Source organism: Sceloporus occidentalis, unplaced genomic scaffold (genome assembly GCF_023333645.1).
Source record: "Sceloporus occidentalis isolate IW3139 unplaced genomic scaffold, rSceOcc1.0.p SCAF_3, whole genome shotgun sequence".
NCBI classification, from domain to species: domain Eukaryota; kingdom Metazoa; phylum Chordata; class Lepidosauria; order Squamata; family Phrynosomatidae; genus Sceloporus; species Sceloporus occidentalis.
The window spans coordinates 67,036,320-67,062,967 of record NW_028316983.1 but is presented as its reverse complement, the minus strand read 5'-3'; the positions used below and the strand labels follow the sequence as shown (position 1 = coordinate 67,062,967).

At 41.5% G+C, this 26,648-nt stretch overlaps 1 protein-coding gene across 2 annotated transcripts in view; it reads right to left on the bottom strand.

The window, feature by feature from the left end:
- Window positions 1-26,648, bottom strand: part of ELAPOR1 (endosome-lysosome associated apoptosis and autophagy regulator 1) — a 92,000-nt gene that overhangs the window by 27,837 nt on the left and 37,515 nt on the right. Inside the window, exons 3-8 of one of the 2 annotated variants that reach the window (XM_089514835.1) lie at window positions 23,942-24,134; window positions 8,109-8,256; window positions 7,350-7,430; window positions 7,072-7,177; window positions 5,980-6,129; window positions 2,202-2,290 (exon numbers count right to left, since the gene is read on the bottom strand). In XM_089514835.1, coding sequence (XP_089370961.1) covers window positions 2,202-2,290; window positions 5,980-6,129; window positions 7,072-7,177; window positions 7,350-7,430; window positions 8,109-8,256; window positions 23,942-24,134 — 767 coding nt within the window. Of the gene's footprint in view, window positions 1-2,201; window positions 2,291-5,979; window positions 6,130-7,071; window positions 7,178-7,349; window positions 7,431-8,108; window positions 8,257-9,026; window positions 9,188-23,941; window positions 24,135-26,648 lie in introns of those variants that run through there. The other variant, XM_089514836.1, reaches the window with a different exon arrangement.

The window sequence follows — 26,648 nt, the reverse complement described above, 5'->3', positions numbered from 1 at the left end:
ATACCCCAGGGTAAAACTATCAGCAACTCATTGGAGAGCCTATACGGCGACAGCCCCTACCCACTGGAATGCACTTCCAGAAAAGATCCGACTCTGCCCCACATTAGAAGCCTTCAAAAAGGCATTGAAAACCTACCTCTTTCAGGTAGCATACCCCCCCGACTCTCTTTAGATTATGATGTCCAACCACAACTGATAGTTTTAACTGCTTTGTATATGGTTTTTAGGTTTTTATTGAATTGTATGTAATTGTTAATGTAATTACTGAGGTACTATATTGCTTTGTACTGTGACATGTGTCACATAATCGGTATACTGTGAACCGCTTTGATCTGGAGGAAAAGCAGTATACAAATAAAAGTTGTTGTTGTTGTGATTATTATTATTATTATTATTATTAAAATGTTTTGAGGTTTAGTCCCAAGTTCACCTGTCTTAAACCCTAGAGGGCTGCAGACAATGAATACTGAGCTGCAGATAGAGAATACTGAGATAGGAGAATCAGTGAAAAAAACTTCCGACATTCCTTCTTAAGGTTGAGGTGCTTATATTTTCAATTTTGTGCTGCTCTTGTCCACATGTGCACAAAGCATTGTAAGAATATTCCAAAAGGAGGAGATACAAGGGTTAGCTTCAACCATGTTATCCTGGGGAAAGATCAGCTGAAGGGACAACAATCAAAAGGTTCCCTCATTAGGGTGATTCCGGATGGGAAATATCTAGTGACTGAAAAAATCGCTATTCTACTACAAGTGGATTAACAGAGAGGATATAACTATTTGTGTCTCTGTATAGTTCTGCTTTGTCCACACGGGGTACAAGGGAAGGGGATATAGTGAAAACTGAGTCAGGAATAAGATACTTAGCTTTCCCTCTACCCCTTTCCTTGTCTCCTAATTAATTGTGGACTCCTAGTCAAGTGCTTGAGCCTGTTAACACTTTTTCCAACCCCTTTATGAAGCAGGGATGAGCAGATTTGCCTTTTTAGTCTGCTTTGTCTCCAGACCTCTCATTGGTTTCAAAACGAGCCCTGTAGGTAGAAGGGGACAGTTCAAAAACAGCTGCTTCTTTCTTGTTGGATGAAATTGTGGCTTCCTGCTGCACTCAGTCCAAAAGATGTGAAAAACAGCAGGGTGAAGGAGTTCAGAACTGTGTTCTCTTTTCTCCCAATGCCACAATCTCAGGCAACCTTGAAAACAGCAAGAGGTTGGGCTGCTTGACTGAAAGGGAAATTTCCCCACAATATCTTTCTGTTTCTACCAGTCAAAGAGGAAGTACTTGCATCCTTGCTATCACCAATACTTGGAGACAGCTCACTCACTCCAGAGAGTTCTAAGCACTAGCAGTCCCCAATATCATTAATAATGATTGTTTCTTTCAAGTTATGATCAGGTTACAGATATTTTAAAATATGTTTGCTAAAAGACCATAGCTAAATCCTGTATTTCAATACCTGATGTACCTATCAGGTACATCAGGTATTGGGACTATGGACAACTCACTATGGGAGTTGACAACTTCAGAAAACAATTAATCAATGGAGTCCTAATGTCACTGCCTGCCAAGAAGTTCAAGCAGCTCTGATTTCATAACCAAATGCATTCATATGCCTTTTAAAGGGCAAGCCAATCATCAGCAAAAATTAACTGAAGTAAAAGGCAACATCCTTATCCTTACAGGAAATGAAAAGGCACTGCTTGCAATGCATTTTTGGTTGCAATCACGAAAGCGGAGTAAAAAGATGATTGGTTTGCCCTTACAAAAAAGAATGTGTTCCACCTTTTCTAGAGACAAATGTTTTCATAGTGCCTCATCTGAATATTCTCCTGCCTGTAATTTTACAAGGATTATTCTGTTCTTTCCCTCTCTGGTAGGAAAAGGGGGAAATAGGACAGGAAAAATACAGGAGAGTTGTAGGAAGGTGATTTCATGTTCTGCCCTCCTCCTGACTTTAAATACAAAGAATACTAGGCATAGCAAGTCTTCTGCAAATGCCTCTTCTGAGAACCCCTCTGGAAAGGTATACACTTTAATTCTGAGAGTAGATCTCCACATGGTGGTGCTATATGCCTCAGTCATTAGGTCATTAAATGTAGAATACTTCTAAGCAGGAACAGGGGTGTTGCACTTCAAGAACCTAAGAGAACCTCACTGTTAACATGTCACTGTTGTAATAACAATTAATTACCAAAGCTGCATACCTCTCCATTTGTATCACATGCTGTGTGAGTATAAAAATAATCCTTATCTGTACAGGCTGGGCGAGGCTTGCATGATGAAGAACCTGGTTCTTTATTGTAGAAAGAAACAATGGTTACAATCATATGAGTATGAAAAACAAAACACAGGAACAACTAAGCAGCAACCTATTTTAAGGACATAATGCCCCTATTCTGGACTTCATTATCCTGTGCATTTGACTGACAGGTTTCAGGGTGTGTGGTGTAGTGTGTATGTATGGACATTTACATGCTTGTACATACATTCATAGTTTCCAGTGTCAATATTTGCTCTTCTAAAATCTACTGGAAAGTTCTAGAGATATCTTGCTTCATTTTTGCTTAAGGCAACTGGTTCTGACATAATTAGCATCTATAATAGGAGCAGGCAGTTACTAGTCCTTAGCACCTTTCCATTAAACTGAGTTCCCTGATCCCCAAGTTGATGAGGAAGCTCTCAGTAACCAGTAGCTCACTGTTCTTCTCCCTGATACTTTCCAGTAGTCTAGTAAATTGGGTCAACAATTATCGTCCAGTTAGTCTGACATCAATACCAGGAAAGATTCGAGAGTAGATCATTAAACAGAGAGTCTGAACATCTAGATGGCAATTCCATAATCACAAAAAGTCAACATGGGTTTCAGAGAAACAAGTTATGCCAGACAAATCTGATCGCTTTCTTTGATAAAATTACCAGCTTGATAGATGAAGGGAATGCTGTGGATTTCAGTAAAGCCTTTGACAAGGTTTCCCATGACATTCTTGCAAACAAGCTTGTAAAATGTGGGCTAGACAAGGTAACTGTTACACGGATTTGGAACTGGTTGACTGGCCGAACCCAAAAGGTGCTGAACAATGGCTCCTTTTCATCCTGGAGAGAAGTGACCAGTGGGGTCCCACAGGGTTTTGTCCTGGGCCCAGTGCTATTCAACATCTTTATCAATGACTTGGATGATAGAATTGGGGGCATACTCATCAAATTTGCAAAGGACACCAAATTAGGAGGAATAGCTAATACTCTAGAAGACAGGATCTAAATTCAAAATGACCTGAATAGACTAGAAAGCTAGGTCAAAGCCAACAAAATGAAATTCAACACGAAGAAATGTAAGGTACTGCACTTAGGGCGGAAAAATAAATGCACAGATATAGGATTGTGGGGGACACCTGGCTAAACAAAACTATATGTGTAAGGGATCTAGGAGTCCAAGTAGAGCACAAGTTGAACATGAGTCAACAGTGTGATGCGGCAGCTAAAAAGGCCAATGCAATTTTAGGCTGCATCAATAAACGTATAGTGTCTAGATCAAGAGAAGTAATAGTGCCACTATATTCTGCTTTGGTCAGGCCCCACCTGAAATACTGTGTCCAGTTCTGGGCACCACAATTCAAAAAGGACACTGAGAAAATGGAGCGTGTCCAAAGGAGGGCAACTAAAATGGTGTAGGGTCTGGAAACCATGTCCTATGAAGAATGACTTAGAGAGCTGGGGATGTTTAGCCTGGAGAAAAGAAGGTTAAAAGGTGACATGATAGCCCTGTTTAAATATTTGAAGGGATGCCATATTGAGAAGGGAGCAAGCTTGTTTTCTGCTGCTCCAGAGAACAGGATCTGGAACAATGGATGCAAGCTACAGGAAAAGAGATTCCAGCTCAACATTAGGAGGAACTTCCTGACAGTAAGGGCTGCTCGACAGTGGAACACACTCCCTCAGAGTGTGGTGGAGTCTCCTTCTTTGGAAATCTTTAAGCAGAGATTGGATGGCCATCTGTTGGGGATGCTTTGATTGAGAGTTCCTGCATGGCAGAGGGTTGGAATGGATGGCCCTTGTGCTCTCTTCCAACTCTATGATTCTATTATTCAAACAGCACATTTTACCCATTATCATTACTCCAATTTAGGCTAGAGTGGCACTAGAGTTTTCAAAGAGAGCTGTTTGTGGGTATTTGGTATAAGGTCTTTCTGAACAACAAATTTAGCTAGCAATAAACAAAAATACTGCAGAACAAAATGCTGCCATTACTTCACAATGGGAGAACAAACAATGATAAATGTGAGCCTCATCCAATACAGCACATGCAGCAATGAGGAATGGAATTGGGCAGTAACCTTAAAGTCTTTTCTCTAAGACAGATGTGGGCAATTGTTGGGCTGTAACTCGCATTAGCCCTAGCCAACACAGCCAATGATAAATAATAATAATAGGTAAAGGATGATAGGAAGTGCAATCTAACATTTGGAATGCCACAAGCAGTCCACAGCTGTTCTTGGCAACAAGTTCCAATGTGGCAAGGGGAACCAAGCAAAGTTATCATTGCTCAATAATAAAAACAATTTTAAAAATCCAATATGTTAAATTATGTTCCAAATATGAATGTATATATAAAAATACAATTGACATTAAGACAGTTATTCCTAAACTAGGGTCCCCACATAATGTTGGACCACAGTTCCATTACTGGGGTCCAATATAGTGAATTGGTGCACTGAGACCTACATTGCATTGAGAGGATAAATCTATATTTGCAGATTTAATTTAGGGAGAAAGCTAATGCCAATGCCCAGTTTCCTATGGGGGAAGTATTCATTCATTCATTTGTACCAAGGAGCATTCAAATCATGGGGGCTTCCCATAAAGTAGGGCTGCTCAGACACAGGTAAACCACATCAGTGAGTAAGCCTGTGGGCAGGGAACCGTCTAATTAAACATAATAATTGTAAGCTGCTCTGATAGCCTTTAGGGCTGAAGGGCGGGGTATAAATACCATAAATAAATAAATAAATAGTCTTAAGATGCAACATTTGATGTGGCCATCAGATTTTTTTTCTTAAAAAAATGGATGGAGCAATGAACTGTTTCCAATCCAGGGTCCCCAGACAGTCCTGGATTACAACTTCCATCTTCCTCATCCTACATGGCCAATAGTCACGGAGACTATAGTCAGCAACATAGGATACTGTAATGCAATAACATCTGGGGAGAATGAATTGGGAAAGGCTGTCCTAGAGGACAACCAAAACATGTGCATGCTTGTAGTACTTACAACAGAACCTGAGTTTGTTTTCTTCCTATAAAGACAGCAATGTTTGTTCTAATAGTGTACAACTGGAAAAAATCAAGCACTTTGACTCATAACTTTATTACACTCATAGACCAGCCTTTATAGTTAGAAAATGAACAAGTACAAAAGGAACAGGTGTAGTTTAAGAGTCCAAGAAAATCCCAATGTATGCACGTACAATTACAGAACCTTATTGACTGAGAATGGAATGGATCTTACCATGAGATTAGGGGAAAGCTCCAGCTTGGAAGAACCAAGCCTGGATATGTTCCTCTGCCATTACTAATGCCTTTGTATCTTAGTTTCCCGCTTCTCTTACCCACTTCTCTAAACTTCCCAAGTTACCAAGGAAAAAGAAAAATGAAAGCTTTCTCTAAGTTTCTATAATAAGCATGTATGGTTTCTAAACATGCTCATATTCTTTGTTGATGAAGGAAACTCTGACAACAGCATTAAAAACACTACTTTCTTTAACAGACAGAAGATGAAATGGGGTTTAAATTGAAGACAAGCAGGTCTAGACAATAGTATAGTCAGCTGAACCTGTCAGCTGGGAATGTGAGACACTTTACTTATTCAACATGTATAATCAGCTTCCTTTCATAGTTTTCCGATTATTTATTTATTTAGGTATTTATATCCCGCCCTAATGGCTCTCAGGGCGGCTTAATAATCAGCAGCAGCACTCAAAATATTACCTGAGTACATTGCTGGTTCACATTGCTGGCAGGCAGTTGCTCCCTTGCCGGAGAAGGAGTTTGCCGGGCACGGTCGGCAGAATGAAGAACCTGATTTGGCTGTGTAGGTGCCAGCCTTACATGGAAAGCATTCAGAAGTATAGGCCACTCCTAGGGAACACAAGCAAAAAGAGGGAGGTGGAGCAATAGGCTGGATGGTGGTGAGTAATATAATCCAACACTATAGGAACAACATAAAAGGTAAAGGTATTCCCTGTTGACAAGGTTGTCAAGTCGTATCCGACCGTAAGGAGGGGTGCTCATCTCTGTACTAAGCTGAAGAGTCACATGACTTTTTCACATGGAGGAATGTATCTCCATCCCGAAAGAAGAAGAAAAGGGGAGGGGGGCAATCCGAAAATGCAAGAAATTACATAGTAGCTTATCACACACACAGACGTACATAGCATTTATCCAAATGAGAAAGTCGTGCGAATGAATTCATGACATTACCCATCGGCTTCATGATTTGCAATGTGTGTTTGCACATGTGCAGGGAGGACAGGATCCCATGGCCGACAGTAATCCCATGACCAAACTGGAGAGCTTTTCATACTAACGCAAATGAGAATTGACTGCAATTTTGCAGTGGAAAAGGATACATAAATTCAATATTTTTCTGAATTCAGCTAATATTGGGATGTCTCATGATTGCGTTTGGATTACGTACCGTTTGCATGCAATATAGTTTGAAAATCTTTTGTGAAATTATGTGAAATACCTTAAATGGCCCCAGATTAACCTTTGGTTAACCTTCCAATTTTCCCCATGTGATAAAGTCCAGAGACTACTCTGTGATTACATGGCCAGTATGATTGCACAGAATGCTGTTTACCTTCCCATTGGAGTGGTACCTATTTATCTACTTGTATTTGCATGCTTTTGAACTGCTAGGTTTTCAGAAGCTGGGACCAGTGATGGGAGCTCACCCCAGGCCTCAAACTGCCAACATGCCGATCTTGCAATCAACAGAGTCAGCATCTTAACCACTTGAGCAGCATGCACCATGGCAAATGGCTATACTGCCTGTACCAAACAAAAAAGCAAACAAACCTGTAATTGCAATGTTCCTCACCAACACAGGCTTGGGAGTTTTGGACCACACAGAGAAGGCTGTTGTTCTCCAATATAAGGCATTGTTGCCACGACTAAGCTTCACCTGCGATTATTAAACACAGAGCTAAAAATTCAGGCTTATATTGAAATGTTGTACTGTTTGAGACTTTCATGCTGCCTGCCTAAAAAGAGACACAGGTTTTCCCCAAAGCAATGCCAACCATAGGTCTGTAAGTATCATAGCCATATGGCCTATGAATAATCCCTCTACTTACACTGTGCGTCTCCCAGCCTTTCTCTGTGGTTGTCATCCATCGTGATTCCTCTACTGTGGGCTGGCACTGATCATTCTGAATCTGCAACAAATGAATTCAGGATAAGGAAAACAAGTGGTTTTAAGAAATTAACTGGTGTGTTCTGCTTCTGCAGAAGGAGGACAAAACTCTTTGTATGAACCAGATTTAAGAGCACAGAAAGAATGCTTTCATCATTTTAAGGCTTGGGCATTCTAGGACAAATGGCCTAGTTCTCCAGAGCTAAACTAGAGCATGCTATTTGAATTATAGCCCACCACTTTCTTAAAACAATTTAAAAGAACACAAACACCTCTGTTAACAAAATAACTACAAAATGCATCTCACTACACTTTAGAATTGTTAAGGACACTTTAAAGTGCATAATGCTAATATGAGTTCTATCAACCAAATTTCCCAAACCTCTGGAGGAGGTATAACAGTTGTTTGGAAAGGTCTCTTGGTTGCCCTGCCAAAATAAAATTCATTGGCCAACAACTGTACAAAAAAGAATAGCACAGCAGGGCGGAGGCGGGGGAACTATGTGTGTCTTTTATTTCCTTTCAGGGTTTCTATTCTAAATACCAGAAATTATTATTTCAGCCTGAGAGTGAAATGTATACTTTTTAATATACATAGACTGAGATGAACTCCTACATGTAGAGGTGACCATTTTTGTGAGACAGTGCATCTCGCACAGCATGCAATAATATAAAGCAAGACAAGTTGTGGAAAACATACAAAGAATTCAAAGACGATGCTGCTGTCTGTGTAGATGTACTCAAAGGAGACGGTGCCAGATTGTTTGAGATTAATCGCATACATCAGAGTGGCAGTGCACTCATCTGTGTTGGAGGCAATGTAATCTCCCTTAGGAGCCCACGTTGACCTGGAATAGAACAGAGAAAAAGCTCAGCAGTTAGGAGTACTACTCCATAGTTCAAGAAAGCAGGCACTCCTAAGATGTTACAAGGGAGTTACATTAACAGCAAGCATGAAAAAGCTAAAAGCAGAAATGCCAGAGGTTAACCTTTCAATGAAATAAAAGATGTAATATTTATGAAAGATTCATTTCATCATCTAAACCAGAATGTAGAAGTGCCCAGAAGCAATCTGATTTCCTTATTAATCCATGCCAGATTTTATTTGATCTGGAAACCAAGAGCAGTTAAGGAAGAAGATAGATGTTCCTAGCTAAACCATACTAGCACTGTATACAGAAATATTCACATCAGTTGTACCACAATGGTCTGCAACTCAGTATGCATTCGGCATGTAATTAATTTCCTATATACTGGGGACTTATAATGATGATACCACTGAGAACACAGCTCATTCATTTCTGGGGTATGTCTTTTATGACAATAGAAAACTGAAACAATGCAGCCACATATATATTATTCAGAATGAAAGAAAAAACACGTAACAGATAACAGATAAGAACAAAAAGCAGTAAGGAATAAAAAAAACACAGAACAAGAACTTACAGTACAAAAAACAAAGACTACACATCCACAACTTCCTGGATTTCATTCTGATCTACAGACTATCTATAATTCAGCTCCCACTTTCATTCCATATTTGGTGTACGTTTAATCTGAAGATGAAAACAAAAATGGTGAAAAATGAAATGTGCAAACACTTGTTTTTAATTTTTACCTTATTTTTGTTTAACTGCTTCTAAAATTGAAGGGGGGTTGTCCAATGTGCGTGACATATGAGAAGTGATTTCTTGGAAGAACAGTGGACTTGCTACAAATGTCATTTGGATGGATGATGCCAAAATTACAAAGGAGGCAGGGCGCTTCATTAAAAGAAGTGGGGAAACAAAGATGAAAGGAAAATAAAAACAATTAAGGTAAATCAAAATAAAGAAAGTGCTGAACTCATCCAAACCCACCACCTGCTCTCTTGATCCAATTCCTTCTCGTCTTCTAATCTCTATAGCCCCCTCTTTGTTACCCTCCCTCCTCTATATCTTTAATCTCTCTCTCTCTTCGGGTTCCTTCCCCTCAGTCTTCAAACATGCCTTAGTTTCCCCTACCCTGAAAAAACCCTCTCTCGACCCCTCTTCCTTGGCTAGCTATCGTCCAATCTCTCTTCTTCCTTTTCTTTCTAAGGTGTTGGAACGAGTTGTCTATTCACGCTGTCTTGAGTTTCTTGAAACCAACTCCATTCTGGATCCCTTCCAGTCTGGTTTTCGCCCACGGCACTCCACAGAGACAGCCCTTACTAAGATCTCGAATGATCTTTTGCGGGCCAAGGCGAATGGCTTTTACTCTATCCTTGTCCTTCTCGATCTGTCTGCGGCCTTCGACATCGTGGACCACTGTCTCCTAATAGACGTACTCTCTGACCTTGGTTTCTCGGGCCTTGTTCTCGATTGGTTCACATCTTACTTGTCAGATAGATCTTTTTCAGTGGTCTCGGGTGGTCAGACCTCGTCTTCTGTCCCCTTATCTGTTGGAGTTCCTCAGGGCTCTGTTTTGGGTCCCCTTCTGTTCTCTTTATACACACTCTCCCTTGGCAAACTTATCAGTTCTTTTGGTTTCTCTTACCATCTGTATGCCGATGATACCCAGCTGTACCTTTCCACCCCTAATCTTTCACCAGAGCTAGAGCAGCAAGTGTCATCCTGTTTAACAGCTGTCTCCCACTGGATGCACCATCGGAGTTTGAAGCTCAATATGTCAAAGACCGAGCTTCTTGTTTTCCCTCCTAAGCCCACCCTTCACTATTCCTTTTCTATTTCTGTCAATAACATCTCTATCCAGCCGGTCCAAGAAGCCCGTAGTGTTTTTGCGGTAGAAGCTGAGAGATATGGACAGATTTTGGCAATATTATAGAGAAAAAAATCTACAGACTTTGGCTGTAGTCTGGATCTGGTGGATAAATGACAAAGAGGAGTCAAAGATGAAACCAAGACTACGGGCTTCTTGGACCGGCTGAATAGAGATGTTATTGACAGAAATAGAAAAGGAATAGTGAAGCATTATTTCACTCGCTCGCCGTTATACTCATGTCTCCCCTCTGTTGTCCTCCCTTCACTGGCTCCCTTTTCCTTTCCGCATCAGGTACAAACTTTTGCTACTCACCTTTAAAGCCCTGCATGGGCTGGCCCCTCTTTATTTAACAGATCTTCTCTCTCCCTACATCCCTACTCGCATTCTCCGCTCTGGTAGCCAAAGTCTCCTCTCTCAACCCAGGATTTTCTCTGCCCCGTCCCGGATCCGTCCCTTCTCTCTTGCTGCCCCACATTCCTGGAACCTTCTTCCTCTGCATGCATGGCTCATCCCTAACCAGCTTTAAGGCTGAGCTGAAAACCATATTGTTTAGGGAAGTGTTCTCAGGGAATTTGTGATTGTCATCTGGCTGTCTGATAATGTTTGATGTGATGTGATCTGCTTTTATATGTGATGTTTTTAATTTGTCTTTTCTTTTCTACATGGTAATTTTATCTATTTCTCTATTTAATTGTTATTATCTTAGAGTGTACGCCGTGGGCAGGCTTTTATATACTCCTTAATTTTATCGGCTTTGTACAGCGCTGTGTATAATTACAGCGCTCTAGAAATAAAGTATAATAATAATAATAATAATAATAATAATAGTTTTAAAAATTAAAAACAAACGTAGAAACATTTTCCAATGCACGCCCATTCACTTTTTCATGGAACGAAAGGGAAGGGGAGAAAAACTTCTCCTCTTACAGAGAGAACACAGTTAATAACAACAGCACTGACCTACAACTGAGAGCAAACTAGCAAGATGGGTACTTTCCAGTGTGTCTTTTTTTTAAAAAAAATAAATAGGAAAGTGATTTAAAAAAATAGGTCTATTGACATTAATGCATCTCAGTTCTTAGACAAGTAATTTTTTACTATAATTTGCAGAACCCCCAGCCAGCATGGGAAGTGGCTATGTTGGTTGGGCAATGTTGAAATTTGTAGTCCAAAAATAATTTGTTCCAAGCTCTGTTCCATTGCCATGAGTTAACGCATGACAAAACCAAGAAGATTCAAGCCACTGAGATAAACTGAGATAAACTGTTACAACTGCTACTCATTTATATAGCTCTTTTAAAATGCTTATTGAGTATGCTCCTACAACACTATTATTCTCATTTTACACATGGGGAACTGGTATAGTTGCCAGGTCAACAGCACAAGGCCAAAAACTGACATGAGGGAGCGAGCTCTTGATGTTACAGAATCAAGGCAGGGCAAGGGTTGGGAGATGGTTTGGAACTGCTTCTGCATCAGCTGAGTGTAGAACAAGCATGAAGGCAATCTGAGTATTTGGGTGCAGCAGACTATAGCAGACGGTGACGTCATTGTTGTTTCTCTCTCCTGTAATTCTTACCCAAATGCTCTCAACCTGCTTCCTGTGCTCTCGCTCAAGAAACCTCTACATCCCTGTTCCCTTGCCCTCAGAAATACTGTTTCCTCACACTGCCCCTGGATTCATTTTAAAGATTTTCACATAATGCCATGATTAAAGAGGACTTATCCCAGCAATAACCAGATAATAACCAGCAACAAATCATTCATGGGGAAATCCTGTGAATGATTTGTTGTGATTATTACCTGGTTATTGCCAGGATGTGTGTGTGTGTGAAAATCTTCACTGCGATTGCGCAATTTTCCCTGGATAATGTTAGTTTAAATGTAGGCTTTCCCCTCACTTCCCCCCATGTGATAAAAGTTCTTAATCAGATTTGTATAATTCCTAGCAAACACATTCAACTCCCATTAAGTGCAATCCACCTCTCACCAGAAGTCCTCCGTCACGAAAACACAGACCACGTTCCAAAAAAACCGAACCTTTCTGGTGACTCCATCTGTATATCCAATTGCTCACTTTCTGCACTCTTTTCTCTCTTCCTGGGCCATGACTTTCAACAAGAAGGACTGATGAGAAAACAAACAATCCCCTCCAGTTTCCAACCCAAAGCTTCACATTCACTTGCAATAGTTTGAAGGCTGTGTCTGGCAGTATTTTTTTTTCCTGTCTTGGCTCCTTTCTTCAAGAAAACAATACAGCTTAAGACATGCTGTCAGGTTTGCACATTGCTGCCTCTGTCCTCTTCAGTATAGAGTCACCCACAACAATTATGTTTCTCTTCTTTCTCTGGGAAATAGTTAAAATACTTCTATCCACAAAACCTACTATGGCCATGCTCTCTGTGGCTTCTGTCTGGTCTCCCAATGACCCAGAATCACTGTCCAAGGGGGAAGGCCCAGAATCAGTTGTGTAACTCCATAATTCTGGATTCTCCCAAGCATATGCCTCCTCCATTTGATAGTCTTCATAGTCTCTGGAGGCATCTTTCGTTACTCTTCCAGTACAGTTTAATCTGTTGTATCCTAAAATTCCTCATGTTCTTTGATAAATCAAAGTGTAGCAGCTAGGCGGTCAGCTGCTTCGCCTCCTCTTCTACCATGCAAGCCCGTATGCACGTTACAGGGATAGGATTTTACATCCTCACACAGGAAAGCAAACATCACATAAATGTTGCAGCCCACTGCACCAGCTCACTATCCATCCTTTTTTTTGTCTTGTGCATGCTGTTGTTCAGCACTCTAGATCTCCTCCCTCTCAACCTCCCCTCCACTAAAAGCCCATGCAAATCTCTTACGCTCCCTCTTCATGAGCCTCAGAAATTGTGAGAGCAACTATATAGAGCAGGTGGATGCTAGCTCCACCCCAGACTCAGCAGTAGTCCCTCCCCTTCAAACCATGTGCTCTACCAGAACTCACACATCTCCCTCCCCCCCAAAAGTTTACAAACAAGCTTGCAAACAGCTCAACCAAACAGAGTTCACAAGATAGTGAAGAGTGGGGACAGCATTCAAATGGGTTGTGGAAATGTGACACTGTTTGTGAGGTCCTCACTGTTACTCTGTTCTGCTTGCTTCCCTGGTACTCTTTCAACTTTATATAACTGTCTGTTTTCCCCAGACTAGACAAGCACCCTTATCCCCCAAATCACACTCCCTGTTTTATCAGAAGCACCCTTCCTTTTTTTCTTCAAGTCATTATATTTAGTCAAAAATATACACAGGGTTAGCATTACTTCAAAGCATATGCCAGCCACCTACTTTGGTGTTTCAAGGACAGTAGTGAAAACTAAAAGGAATGTGCTCTAATTCTTTGCAATGAGAGTAAATAATCACACTCCAACCATGCCACTTCTCCTGCTGCCATCTCCATCCTATGAAAAGTTCCCCTAGATCTAAAATAAACTAGCAGATCCAGACAACTCTTAATGAGACAAACTTGCACTGGTAATCTGCTGCTCTATTCCTATGAACATGCTCAGAAGTTTGATGAATAATTTAAGTGTTATGAGAAGTAGGTTACATTTGCAAGTTGCACAAACACTTCACAGCACCAGGTTGTTGGGTTTTTCCTCCAAAAGCTCTTCTTTAAAGTATGTCTTCTGCCTGATTAGTCTGAGCTCATTTTTTCTCAGCATCAAAATGATCAAAGCACCAGGAAGGAAAAACAAGGTGGGAGCATTAGATTTCAGTTGGCAGACATTGGAGGCTGATGGACAAGACAAAGCCCCCAGTCTTTTCCTAGAGTTAACTTCCTACATATGTTAAAATCCAAAGCTCACAAAATACATCACCACAGCATTATGGTTAACTGCTCCAATCAGGATTAAAAGCACAGGTAGGCAGGAGCAGAACAGAAATGATTAAAATGTGTGGTGGCTGAGCTAGGACAGCTGGAGTGGACCAGACCATGCATCATAATGACCCACCAGCCAAGACACAGAAGAATATATCTGGGCATATGTCAATTTAATTATGGCTGTAGGCTTTTCTATTTTCCAGCTTCTTGGCTTGATTGTTCTCCGTTCAATCCAGCTGTAAGTATTAGCTAGGATCTGTAATACTACTAAGACAGCTGTCTGGGTGAAGGCAAAATAGTGGGTATGCTGATGTGCTACAGTCTTAAATAATGATAATAATTATTAGGGGGGAGGAGGAGGAGCTGTCACCACCCCTTTCTCCTGCTTCCAAAATAGCACAAAACACTTGAAAGCAGAGATAGGCAAATAAGGATATGCCCCTGCCAATGTCATGTACAGAGGACAGAGCATAGAAGTAATTTGTTATACATAACAATTGTTACCTGTTCCAAAATAACTTTGGGATAAGGAGAGTTGGGAAACATGCAATGCCCGCTGGGGTCTGAATTCCAATGAGGAATTATATATACAGTAGTCTTCCTCTGACTCATGACCTGGCACTTCCTAGAAAGCATAATAGTGCTAGAGTATCTCCAAAGAAATACTAAGTCATGTCAGTTCTTTTTTCTGAAGCAACTCAGTGCATCCTGGAAGGTATACTGATGCTCTAGCCACTTCTCAGAAGTCAGAGGAAAAGAAGTGGTCCTGTATTACTCTGTAACACAAGCCTTTGTTTACAGGTTTCACACAACTTTTGGCCACCTTGTATATAAGGTAAGGTTACATTCCCCATTCCTAACATGAACAAGTAAAGGAACAGGTTGCATACCTGTAACTGCAGTTCTTCAAGTGGAGATCTGTGAACTCACACAAATGGGTTATCTGTGCCTGGTGCAGTGCATCTCCTAGAGCTGTTATACAAACTTTTTGGCAGTAACTCCATCCAGCCTCTTGGCACCTTATTTTGCACTTCCTATCAACTCCCCTCAGTTCCATGGACACCACAACAACACCAAAGTTGCTCAGGAGCAGGACACAATATTGGGAGGTTGGGTGAATGTTGTGTGAGTAACTCCAAGTTACAGGTATGCAATCTGTCCTTGTTCTTCATGATCTCTGTGAAACACACAAATGGGAGACTAGAAAACTACTAACTCAGGAGGTGGGAGTCATGCCACCAATAGAAATGCAGGTTCAACCAACTTTATTTCAAACATGAATACAACAATGCCCTTCCAAATGCAGCATCAGATCTAGAATGAGTGTCCAGCTTGTAATGAGAAATAAAGGTTAGAGGCTGTGACTACACAGTAGTTCTGCAGGCACAATTCAGTGGTATGCTTCTCAAGAGAATGTAAGATACAGCCACTACTCTAACAGATTGTTCATGAATTTGGGCTGGACAATTTGTAAACTGGACAATTTGTAAGCTAAGTGGATTGCAGAAATCATCCATTTCAAAAAACATTGTGCTGAAACTGGCAGTCCTGGTTTCAAAGAAGAATAGCAAATGGAAAGTCTCTGGCTCTTATGGAAGCCCAAAGTCTTATTAACATAAAAGTTAAAGCCCATCTAACATGCAACAAGTGAAAAGTCCTTTTCAGACAGGCTGTTCGATTCTGCATAAATGCAGGCATTATTATTTCAGGAAGCGATCAGTTCGAAAGGCTTCCAAGACAGTTGGGACAATACCAATTGCAGACTCCATGCAAAGGTTGGTCCAGAAATTGGTGGATATAAGTTCAAGAACTTCTCCATCGGGGGATACTGAAAACATGATGGCTGTCTGTTGAGCTGGAACCAAGAGGAGATGGTGGCCAAGTAACACGTGAAAGATGAAAGAGGCCCCTTTTGGAAAAGAAGTGGAGGAACCTGAGAATATCTTGAATTAGAACTTGGAGAAATTCCTCTATCTGACATGAAGGTAAAAGATTTCCTCCATTTGTATTCATAAGATCTTTGGATGGAAGACCTATGTGCTGCCTTGATGACTGACTGAACAGCACTAGGTAAAATCCTTACACTGGCTGCCAATTAGCTTCTGGGCGCAATACAAAGTGTTGGTTGTTACCTTTAAAGCCTTACATGGCTTGGGCCTGAGTTACTTGAGGGAACGCCTCTCCCTACACAATTCACCCCGCACCCTCAGGACAACAGGGAAGAATCTGTTAACTACCCAAAGGTCAGACTAACAGTTACTTCCAAAAGAGCATATACTGCTATGGCCCCCAGGTTATGGAACAACCTGCCGGAGGAGATCCGTCTCATCACGACCCTAGATGCCTTTAAGAAGGCACTAAAGAGGATCTCTTCCGGTGGGCATACCCACCTGACCTTCTATAAAGAACTTTAGGAAACCCCACTTCCGGTCATAACAGCATTAACTGCCCGCTGCCCTGCGATTACTGTAATTGAAATTTTTATACTTTGTGCTGTTTTTATGATATGTATTTTACACATGATTGCCTGCATGGAGATTTTTGGTTGTAATCCCGCTTCAATCCATTAGAAGAAGCGGGAAAATACAAATAAACTTCTTCTTCTTATTATTATTATTATTATTATTAGGTAAGGATACTAAGTGAACACCTTCCATGTAGTCAAACCCCAGATCTGGATGTCACACCTGACCATCATGGATGATGAGAAGGTCCAGTCACTATGGGAGATGAAGGTAATTGTCCCAAGAGAGATTGAGAAGTGGCAGAAAACAAGGCTGTCTTGGCCACCATGGCATGACAAGGAAGCATCTCACATTGTCGGTCTTTATCTTTGAAATCAGTGTGATGGTTAGAGGAAATGGCAGGAAGGCATACACCAGCAGATCTCCCCAGTAAAACAGGAAGGCTTCACCATGTGACTTCCCAGGATGAGTCCTGGAGCAGAACTCCCAACATTGCCTGTTCTCATTTGTGGTGATTAAGTCCACCTGAGGAGTGCCCCAAGTTCAGAAGACCATGCAAAGAGTGTCAGAACAGAGCATCCACTCATAACATGAATTTTATGTTCTGCTCTGGGCATCCACCAAAACATTATCTTCTCCCAAAAGTTGAATAGCAAAGATGGAGATCCCCTGAGGATGCATCAATCCCATATGCACAGCATGAGATTCCAAAGAGTGGTAGACTTTGTTCCTCCTTGTTTGTTTAAGAAGAAGAAGGAATGTTTATTGATTAGCCCTCAGGCCATTTTAAAATAACACAAAATAACACTAAAACAAGTAAAACACACTATAAAATCCTATTGAAATTCTATAGCAATTAGAAAAGAACTAAAATGTAATAACACAGAATCTGAAATTTGTTTGTTTAAATAATACATTATGGTTGTGACGTCAGTTACTAATTGAATGCCTTTGTCCTGAAGTAAGATCTCATAGGAGTGGAATGCCTTTTCCACTGCTAACATCTCCAGAATGTTGAGGTGGAACAATGCCTCTTCGCTCGTCCACTTGGCTCATATGGAAAGTCCGTGCACATGAGCTCAACCATACAGAGAGGCATCTGTGGTAACCGCAATCTGTGGTTTGACTGGGTGGAAGGGTTTGCCTACCAAGACATGAACAGCCAGCATTCCAGTGACCAATGAATGCTCCTTGGTATTGTGAGAATGCAAGATCAATCTGTCAGGGGATCAAATTGAGACAGAAACTATGCCTGTAAAGGGCTCATTCTGAGCCATATCATTGGTGTGATTACAATAGTGGCACTCCTATGGCCCAGAAGAACCTGAAGTGACCTGGCAGACAGCTTGTGAGTTTTTCCACACTTGAAAGTGGCACAGAGCAAGGTTAAAAACCTCACCTGTGGGAGATAGAACAGTAGCACAAATGAACATCACCTGTTGAGATGAATCAAGGAAAGACTTTTAGAAACTGACAACATGACTTAATGAAGTGAAAAGACTGAGAGTATGGTCAATGTCGTGAAGGAATTTGTCCCTCAGATTCACAACAAAAAGCCCATTGTCTATATAGAGGAATATATGACATCATTCTTCCTGAACCAAGCAGCGATGGCAGCAATACATTTTGTGAATACACAAGATGCCTCATAGGAGAGTGTTGTATCAACAACTGAAACCAAAGGCATTTGCCTTTGGAGCTTTTGACCTGGATTATACTCAAGGACTGATAATTTCATAGTAAGCCATAAAGAAGATCCAGATATAGTCAGCACAGAATGTGAAGGTGCAGAAACTATGGCAGAAGGGAGAACTGAATGCTTCAGAGCCTGTTCATACAGAACAGCCTTTAACCTTGACTTGTGGTTCTTCTGAGCCTGGGGTGTGACAGCCTTGCAATGAGCACACGACTCCACATTATGTCCCTCCCTGAGACATAAAAGGCATTAGGAATAATCACTGTGGCCAGAGAATTTTGGCCTCACAGGTTGTACACTTCTTAAACAAAGTAGAAGAGGCCATCAGACGCAACTGAACAGTCGACTAAACCAGTTGAGGGAGTGGTGAAGAGAAATTGAAAGACAAGACTAGTCAAGGCAAGAACTGAAAAGAAAACAAGTCCATGGGGCATATGAAAAGAATAGTTAACCAAACCAAGTAATCCGTAATAGTACTGAGTAAATGAATAGATCTGTAGAAATGTTCCTTCAGTGTTAATGATGCAGGAGATGAACAAGAACTCAGGGGAGTTGATGGAAAGAGGGTGGGTGGAGTTACCACCAAAAAGCTTGCATGACAACTCCAGAAGGTCCTTAATGGTGCGCTGTGCTGGTGGAGATAACCCATTTCTGTGAGTCACAGAAACCATGAAGAAGAATAGCATATTCTTGCAAAAGGAATATGCTGTCTTGGTGTGTGGTGGAGTGCAGCCTTCTTCAGAGGTTTTAAACAGAGACTGGATGGCCATCTGTTGGGACTGGGAGTGCTTTGACTGTATATTCCTGTACATCATGGGACTGGACTGAATGACACCTGTGGTCGCTTCCAATCATAATTTTGTGATTCTAACACATCACAGTATACTGCTTTATTCAAAAATACAATAATGAGTAACATGAAAGGTTTAGACATAATAGCATGCAATATGTTATTACTGTATAGGAAGCTAACAGTTCCAAGCTTTGGTAAGATTCTGGACTAGAGTTGAACTGTTTACTACTAGCTGACTAGCAGCATAGAAGATTATGGGCATGAATATTAATTCTTTGAAGCCTATGGACGTTATCAGATAAAGGAAATTGGAAGTATAATCCAATGGCAATCAGAACACAATCATGGGGTTTAACATTATTGCGTGATAGACTACCACACACAATTTCGGGCAATGAGAAGTCAGTCCGAATGCAATCACATTATTGTGTGAGAGGTGATCACATGCAATTTCGGGCAATGGCAAGCTATTTTCAGGCAATGAGAAGTCCGTTCGAACGCAATTCGAACTCACATAAATTCACTGAACTAGCGAATTCACATGAATGCATTCTGGCCCCACTTTCTTTTCATTCGAAATTAAGAAAATTCCTCCTGTGTGATAAACTGCCATGTTTAACAGAGAGATGTATTAAAAGAGTAACCGTTGGGTTAGGCTATTTGACAGTGATTTTCAGACTAAAGGAAAAGCTCCACTGAGGATTCATACAAAGGAGATCAAGAAAAATATCAAAGATGGTGCAAAGTGGGAAGGGGAAGTGTTTTACAATCTAGAGCAGGGGTCGGCAAACTACGGCCCACGGGCCGCATCTGGCCCGCCAAGGCCTTGGGACCGGCCCCCACCACAGCCTGGGGCGGAGGGAGCGGAAAGGGAGGCCGTGTGCCGCCCTCTCCACCCTCCCCCGCCCTCTCAGCGCAGCCCTGCGCTGCCTCCTCCTCCTCCCCCTCACGGAGGAAGAAGAGGAGGTGGCGCTTGGGCTTGGGCCGTTCTGAGGGCGGAGGGGGCAGAAAGAGAGGCCGTGCGCCGCCCTCTCTGCCCTCTCAGCGCTGCCCTGTGCTGCCTCCTCCTCCTCCTCCCCCTCATGGAGGAGGAAGAGGAGGCGGTGCTTGGGCCACTCTGAGGGTGGAGGGGGCGGAAAGGGAGGCTGTGCGCCGCCCTCTCCGCCCTCCCCCACCCTCTCAGCACGGCCCTGCGCTGCCTCTCCTCCTCCTCCCCCTCACGGAGGAGGAAGAGGAGGCGGCACTTGGGCCGCTCTGAGGGCGGAGGGGGCGGAAAGGGAGGCCGTGCGCTGCCCTCTCTGCCCTCCCCCACCCTCTCAGTGCGGCCCCGCGATGCCTCCTCCTCCTCCCCCTCATGGAGGAGGAAGAGCAGGGCGCTGGGGTCTGGGGTGGAGAGGGGAAAGGGCAGGCCGCGTGCGGCCTCCCCTTTCCCCTCCCCGCCCTCAGAGCGTGGCCCCGCCTCCTCTGCCCCGCCCCCAGGGGGAGGAGAAGAAGGAAGGGAGGGGGAAGGAGGAGCAGGAGGGGGGAGGAAGAGGAGGATGAGGGAAAAGGAAGAAGAGGAGGGAACAGGAGGAGGAGGAGGAGGTGAGTGGCCAGAGAGGCCTCAAGGTTTTTTTTTGGGGGGGGGGTGCTTTTAATTCTAACAAGTCTCTCTTGTTTTGACAATGATGATGATGATGATGATGATGATGATGATGATGATGATGATATGAGTCAACTTGAGAGGCATGCAGGCACTGTTTCAGAAGCCGCGAGATTGTGACTTTCGAAAGTGCCTTTTCTGTGTGTTTTTGGTTCTGAGGCATGGCCAGTGTAAATTGCTGTGATTTTTAGAAACTCCTGCGCAGTGAAGAAAAACCAAAGCCCCTTGACCAAGTACACACTTCTGAGAAGTATAGTTGGTGCAAGAAACCTGAAACAGCAAATCCACTTCTTGTGAAACCGCCAGGACATGTTCAATATATGCATAGCCATGTTAAACTATGTTCAGTGTGAAACCCAAAGAGTTTGGTTCTGCAATAAGCCTCTGATTAAATATGCAAGAGATTGCCATGTTAAGTAAAGCCATGTGAAATGCCCAAATGTGCTTAGTGTGTGTTTTGGAATTGTGTGTGTGTGTATGGGGGTGGTGGTGTTTGGCCAGAAAGGGAAGTCCATTTCTGCCATCTGTCTAGGAATAATGCCCAGATGTCCTCCATTTTGATCATGCCTAAGAAACATGCATTTATATTAACATTTTTTAAAAATATCAAATTTTTTCACATGTCCTCCATTTTTTAAAAATGTGTCCTACATTTGAAAATGTTGTCCTATGTTATTTAATTATTTATTTTTTGGCTTCGCCCCCCCCCCCCCCATTGTCTGGGGGACACCAACCTGGCCCCTGACTCAAAAAGGTTGCCTACCCCTGATCTAGAGTGTCCTAAGAAGTTGACTGATTACTTCAATAATCACAGCAAGTGCCAAATATTTGCTTTCCAAACAAGCAGCTCAAAACATAGGGGACTTTGTAAATTGTACATATTTTTCAGATAAATGGAATTAGGGAAATAAATTTTGAGCAAAGAAATGGGGAGTACAATGAAAAACAAGGCAGGTAAAATCAAACTGAAATTTCCCCCTTAATATTATTATTCTTATTTAATTTTCTTATATTCCACCTTTCTCTCAATATAGGAACTCAAGGTGGTGGAAAATAATACATCTTTTTCATTATGCACTATTTCACTAATACTGTCTTTTTCATAATTAAATGGTTGAGATTTTGAATGACAGACTAAATTGATTTTAAAAAACAGCATTTTGCACATTAAAAATGGAATGGAAAATCATATTAAAACTTGCACAAACAATTATTTGTTTGCTGAGAGCCAGTGTTTTTTATTCTGGTTATCCCACTTTCATGGGGGTCCTGCAGTCCTAACCCCAGTAAATGTAGAAGGCCCACAATAAAACAAAAGAAATAGGTAGAGACTGTGAATTGCTGCATGTTAAGATAACATATTTCTGCTTTCTAGTGGTAACAAAGTTTTCTGTATTCCCTCACTTTGTGTCACTGCATTCAGAATACACAGTACTGAATACAGTGGATCCTCTAAATTTACTGGGGTTAGGGGTGCGGGACTCCATGAATATGGAAAAGCCACAAATAAAAAGAAACACAGGGTTTTTTTTACCTGAGAGAACACCTCTCTAGACCCTCCAGCATAAGTCTGATCAACATCTGTCAGAGACTGACCATAGAATTGCACTGGAGGACCTCCAAATGCCTAGAATAGTGTTCTCTGTTAATTGAATCCATGAAAAATCAAGTCTGTAAAAGCCAAAGCCACAAACGTGGAGGAATGACTGTACAGAGTTCATCCCAGGAACCTGCACTCAGTTAAATCAGCAAAAAATAAATTACATATTAGCCCAGCCTTTCCCAATCTGGCACCCTTCTCATGTGTTGGACTAAACTCAGCATGGCTACTGGAAGGGTGCCAGATTAAGAACTGCTTCTCCATGGTTTATGATGACAGCATATATTAGATTAAGCACTGCTTCTCCATGGTTTATGAAAGAGGGAAAATAAATGAGAATTCCAGCACACCAGGGAGAGGGGTTTAGTGAATTATATCTCTCTTCACCTTTTCCCTTTCCTAGCAGAAGCAAATAAATTATGCATAACAAGCAGATAGATCCTAAATCCCAACTAGAACAGGCCCATTAAAGCAATAGGATTTACATCACTGAGTCAATTGCTGAGTGGCACATCAGCAATCAGTGTATTCAAGTTGAGAATAGCAATTGGATTTAGGCCAAAATGTATTTAATTTTCATACTTTATACAGTGTCCAAAATTTAGTGCAGACCCTAAACCACAGTGAATAATTAATAGCTAGAAATCTAACCATCAGAACCGCCACATCGTTGTTATTTATTTATTTATTTCAGGCCTTCCCTCCAGGTGAGAATTCAAGGTGGCTTGCAGCAACTGTTAAAACAAACATGAGCTAGCAGCATAGGAAAGTTAAAAAGCAATCAAACTATCATAAAATAAAAACTGGTTAAAGCAAATTAAAAACAACAACAGCAAGAGACAGAAGTCCAGCAAGTTGTCTCTGAAAAAGCAATTTGCAGAATAAAAAGGGTTTCACCTGCCTTTGTAAAAACAGTAAGGACAACATTGTTGTAACATATAAGCATATCATTTTTATTGCATCTATAGTCATAGTGAAGCTTCTGATCAAAATTAGGAGGATTAGTGGATTTTCTCCATTTCATCCCATTATTATCACATATAGAACTACAGTTGTCCCTTCTGATTCATGGGGGATCTGTTCCAGACCCACCCACCCCAGCGAATTGGGAAAATATTGGAGCCCCATTGTTTGGTTTTTTTGTCCCTCCTGGCTTCCTGTCAGTGGAAATTCAAACCGTGGATGAGAAGTCAGAGAATCCAAAGGGACGACTGATTGTATTGTGATCCATATTCCACACTAACTGCATTCTGGTTTAATGCTGAGATTTGTAAAATCAGTTCCAGAATTGGCACTTTGTCCTTATTTTCAGTTCATGTCTCTCCGCTCCCTTGCAAGTAACTAATCTGCACATATGGCCATTAATAAAATCATAATGTGAAAATGAATCATAATGTGGCCCCACACAACTCCATCAGATATCTTTGAGCACTATGTGCACATCCTGGTGTGCCTCAGTTAACTGTACAATAAACAATACAAAAAGCGCAGACTGACAAACAGCAGCTTAAGTCTCCAAGTCAAGAAAAGAATAGCAGAGAACCAATGTGCTGCTACTCTGGAAGTATGTTTGGGTAATACAGAACCCACCCACCCCAACTGGAGAGAAATTCACAAGTATGCCAAATCAAAGGTGCTGCCTAGTTTTTCAAATCTGCAGCTGCCTTCAGGGCACTGACTGAAGCTTTGCAGCTTGGCTGAAGTGTTCCAGTGTTAACGATACCAACAAGTTCACTCACATTGTGCAGTTTTCTGAGGATTCTGTGGAGCTGTAATCGATTTCAAGGTTGGTTGCTACACTGGCAAAGCCATGGGGCAGCTCATCCCATTCATCGAACCTGATGCCGGTCCCCAGAGAATATGTGGCTTCTGCACATGGCTTACACGACTGATTTTTCATGTCCAAGTATGTGCCTGCTGTGCAGGAAAATGCTGAAATGCAAGAGCACCAAAAGCAAAATCAGGGAAAAGGTGAGAAAAAGCCAAATAGAAATTTTCTTGAATGATTCCTGATGAGCTTATGGACAACCAGAGCAGAGCCTTCTGACTTCACTGCAGGTTCAGCAGACATTTACAGAAGGTTGCTTCCTGTCTGTATGTAAAGGTTTAGAAACAAGCCAGGGCTAAAACATGTATAATTTAACTGTTCGAAGAATTGGCACCTTGCCTTTCCACTGCATGCAGCAATGCTCAAGGAGCCATATAGCATACCATTTTATGTTTGTTTTTAAAGAGACTAATGCTGCAGTGCTAAACACACCTACTGAATGAAGCGGGGCTTATTTCTGAGCAAATTTGCACAAGGTTGCATTATAAAGCTACAGTTCTACATATACCTTGGAATATTCTCATTGCGCTTTATGGGATTTTCTTCTAGGTAAAGAGGGTTTGAATTGTGCTGTAAAGCCTACTCAAGACACAACAGAAAGCTAGGTGAGCCTGATGGTCATACCCTTTCCCCAATTTCTTTTCCCCTTGTACAGTTGTAAGGAAGTGATCAGAAGCCCCACACCTAATTTTAGATGGATTAGAAGTCCTCCTGTATTTTGAAATTTGGTGAAACTCTCTTTCAGCTCTAGTTAATTATTAAATCAAGATTGGAAACTATGGCTTGATCTTAGTTCATTTCCACTAAAGTTGACTTTAAACAGACCAGAGTTTCCTGAGTTTTGATAGAACAAAAAACTATGGTTTGTATAAACCCCTTAGAAAAATTACCTGATTATCTTTTTGACATCTGGAAAAGGAAGGGGGAAATGCATGAGCCTGATTGTTCTTGGGCTAATTCCTTTAATGGAAAATCATTATTACATCTGAACCAGGTCTTCAAGAGCAGAAGGACCTCAAAAATCAAACTCATGTCTATAACAACTAGTTAGTTTTTTTTTATATATATATATAGTGATGAAAAGCTCACAGGAAAACAGCCAAACGGATCTTCTGGTGCAGGGAGGGGCACAGTCTAGGGGCCTTTTTTATGTACTCACCAGTTAAATTTACACTAGTAACACAAAGACCTTTATGGTGGTAGGAAAAAACCTCAGAATTTTTAAATCTCATTATTGCCACAAAACACACATTAAATTGGCAGATATTCTTTTTTAAATCTACTTGTTCCTGCAGAAATGTCAGAAAAATCCTCTCTAGGCATACATGAATTAATTGGGGGGACAGTTTAAAGTTTCTCAATAGTCGTAGAAGGGTGGAAAACAAGAAATAAAAATAAATAAATAGCCAGCTGCACTCCAAGCTGTTTTTACTTCTTTGAAGACACAGTCTAGGTCAGGGGTAGGCAACCTGCGGCCCGCAGGCCGGATGCGGCTCGGCAAGGCCTTGGGACCGGCCCCAGCCCGGTCCTGCCGCCGATTGCCGCCGGGGCCTTTGGGGGGCAATTGTCTATAGAAGCCTCAGAAACATGCATTTATATTAACATTTTTTTAAAAATCAGCAAATTTTTTTGCGTGTCCTCCATTTGAAAATTTTGTCCTATATTTGTCCTGGTTTATTTATATATTTAATTTTTTAAAAAAAAAAATTATTTAATTATTTATTTTTTGGCTTCGGCCCCCCAGTTGTCTGAGGGACAGCAACCCGGCCCCCGGCTCAAAAAGGTTGCCTATCCCTGGTCTAGGTAGTCAAACTGAATTAATTATTATTTTTCTCATAATTTTAACAGCTGTCTAAGGTCACCCTTTATCCATCAGGCAGAAGGGGAAGAAGTCCAAGATGCACACAGATTCACATCACGCTTACATTAGGTTTTGTTTACTGTAACTTACTCCATGTCAGTGCTTCTCAATTATTTTCTGTCATGCCCCCCCTAGGAAGAAGAAAACATTTCGCGCCCCCAGCGTGACTGTAAATAGTATCATTTATATATATGACAGTATTTGCCGAGGTCAAACGAGCCCCCCTTTACGGAGCCTCGAGCCCCCCCTGGGGGGCGCGCCCCACTATTTGAGAAGTACTGCTCCATGTGGACATGCCTGCCAAAAGTGTTCAGAAACTTCAGGTGGTCCAAAATACACCAGGCTGACTGGTAACTGGAATCAGTTACAGGAAGAACCATTCCTTTTGGTGTATTATTTCCAGGCACAAATCAAAGTGCTTGTTATTAGCTATAAAGCCCTGTATGACTTGGACCCAAGCTAATCTGAAAGACCATATTCCCCATACAAACTTGCCTAGGATTTCAGATCTTCACAGACGCTCTTCTTTCAGCACCATCATCCTCAGACATGTCTAGTGGGGACATCAGAGAGGGCATTCACAGTTGCTTCCAGCTTCTGATACCCCACCCCCTTTTTTGTTGTTGTTGTTGCTTTGCTAACTGGATTTACTTTCTACAGAAAGGGTTTTTAACTGGGTTGGTGCTGTATTTTTTATTAAAAAAACATGGCTCAGTTCTTCTATTCTTTCATTCATTTTATTTTTTCATAGTGCTCT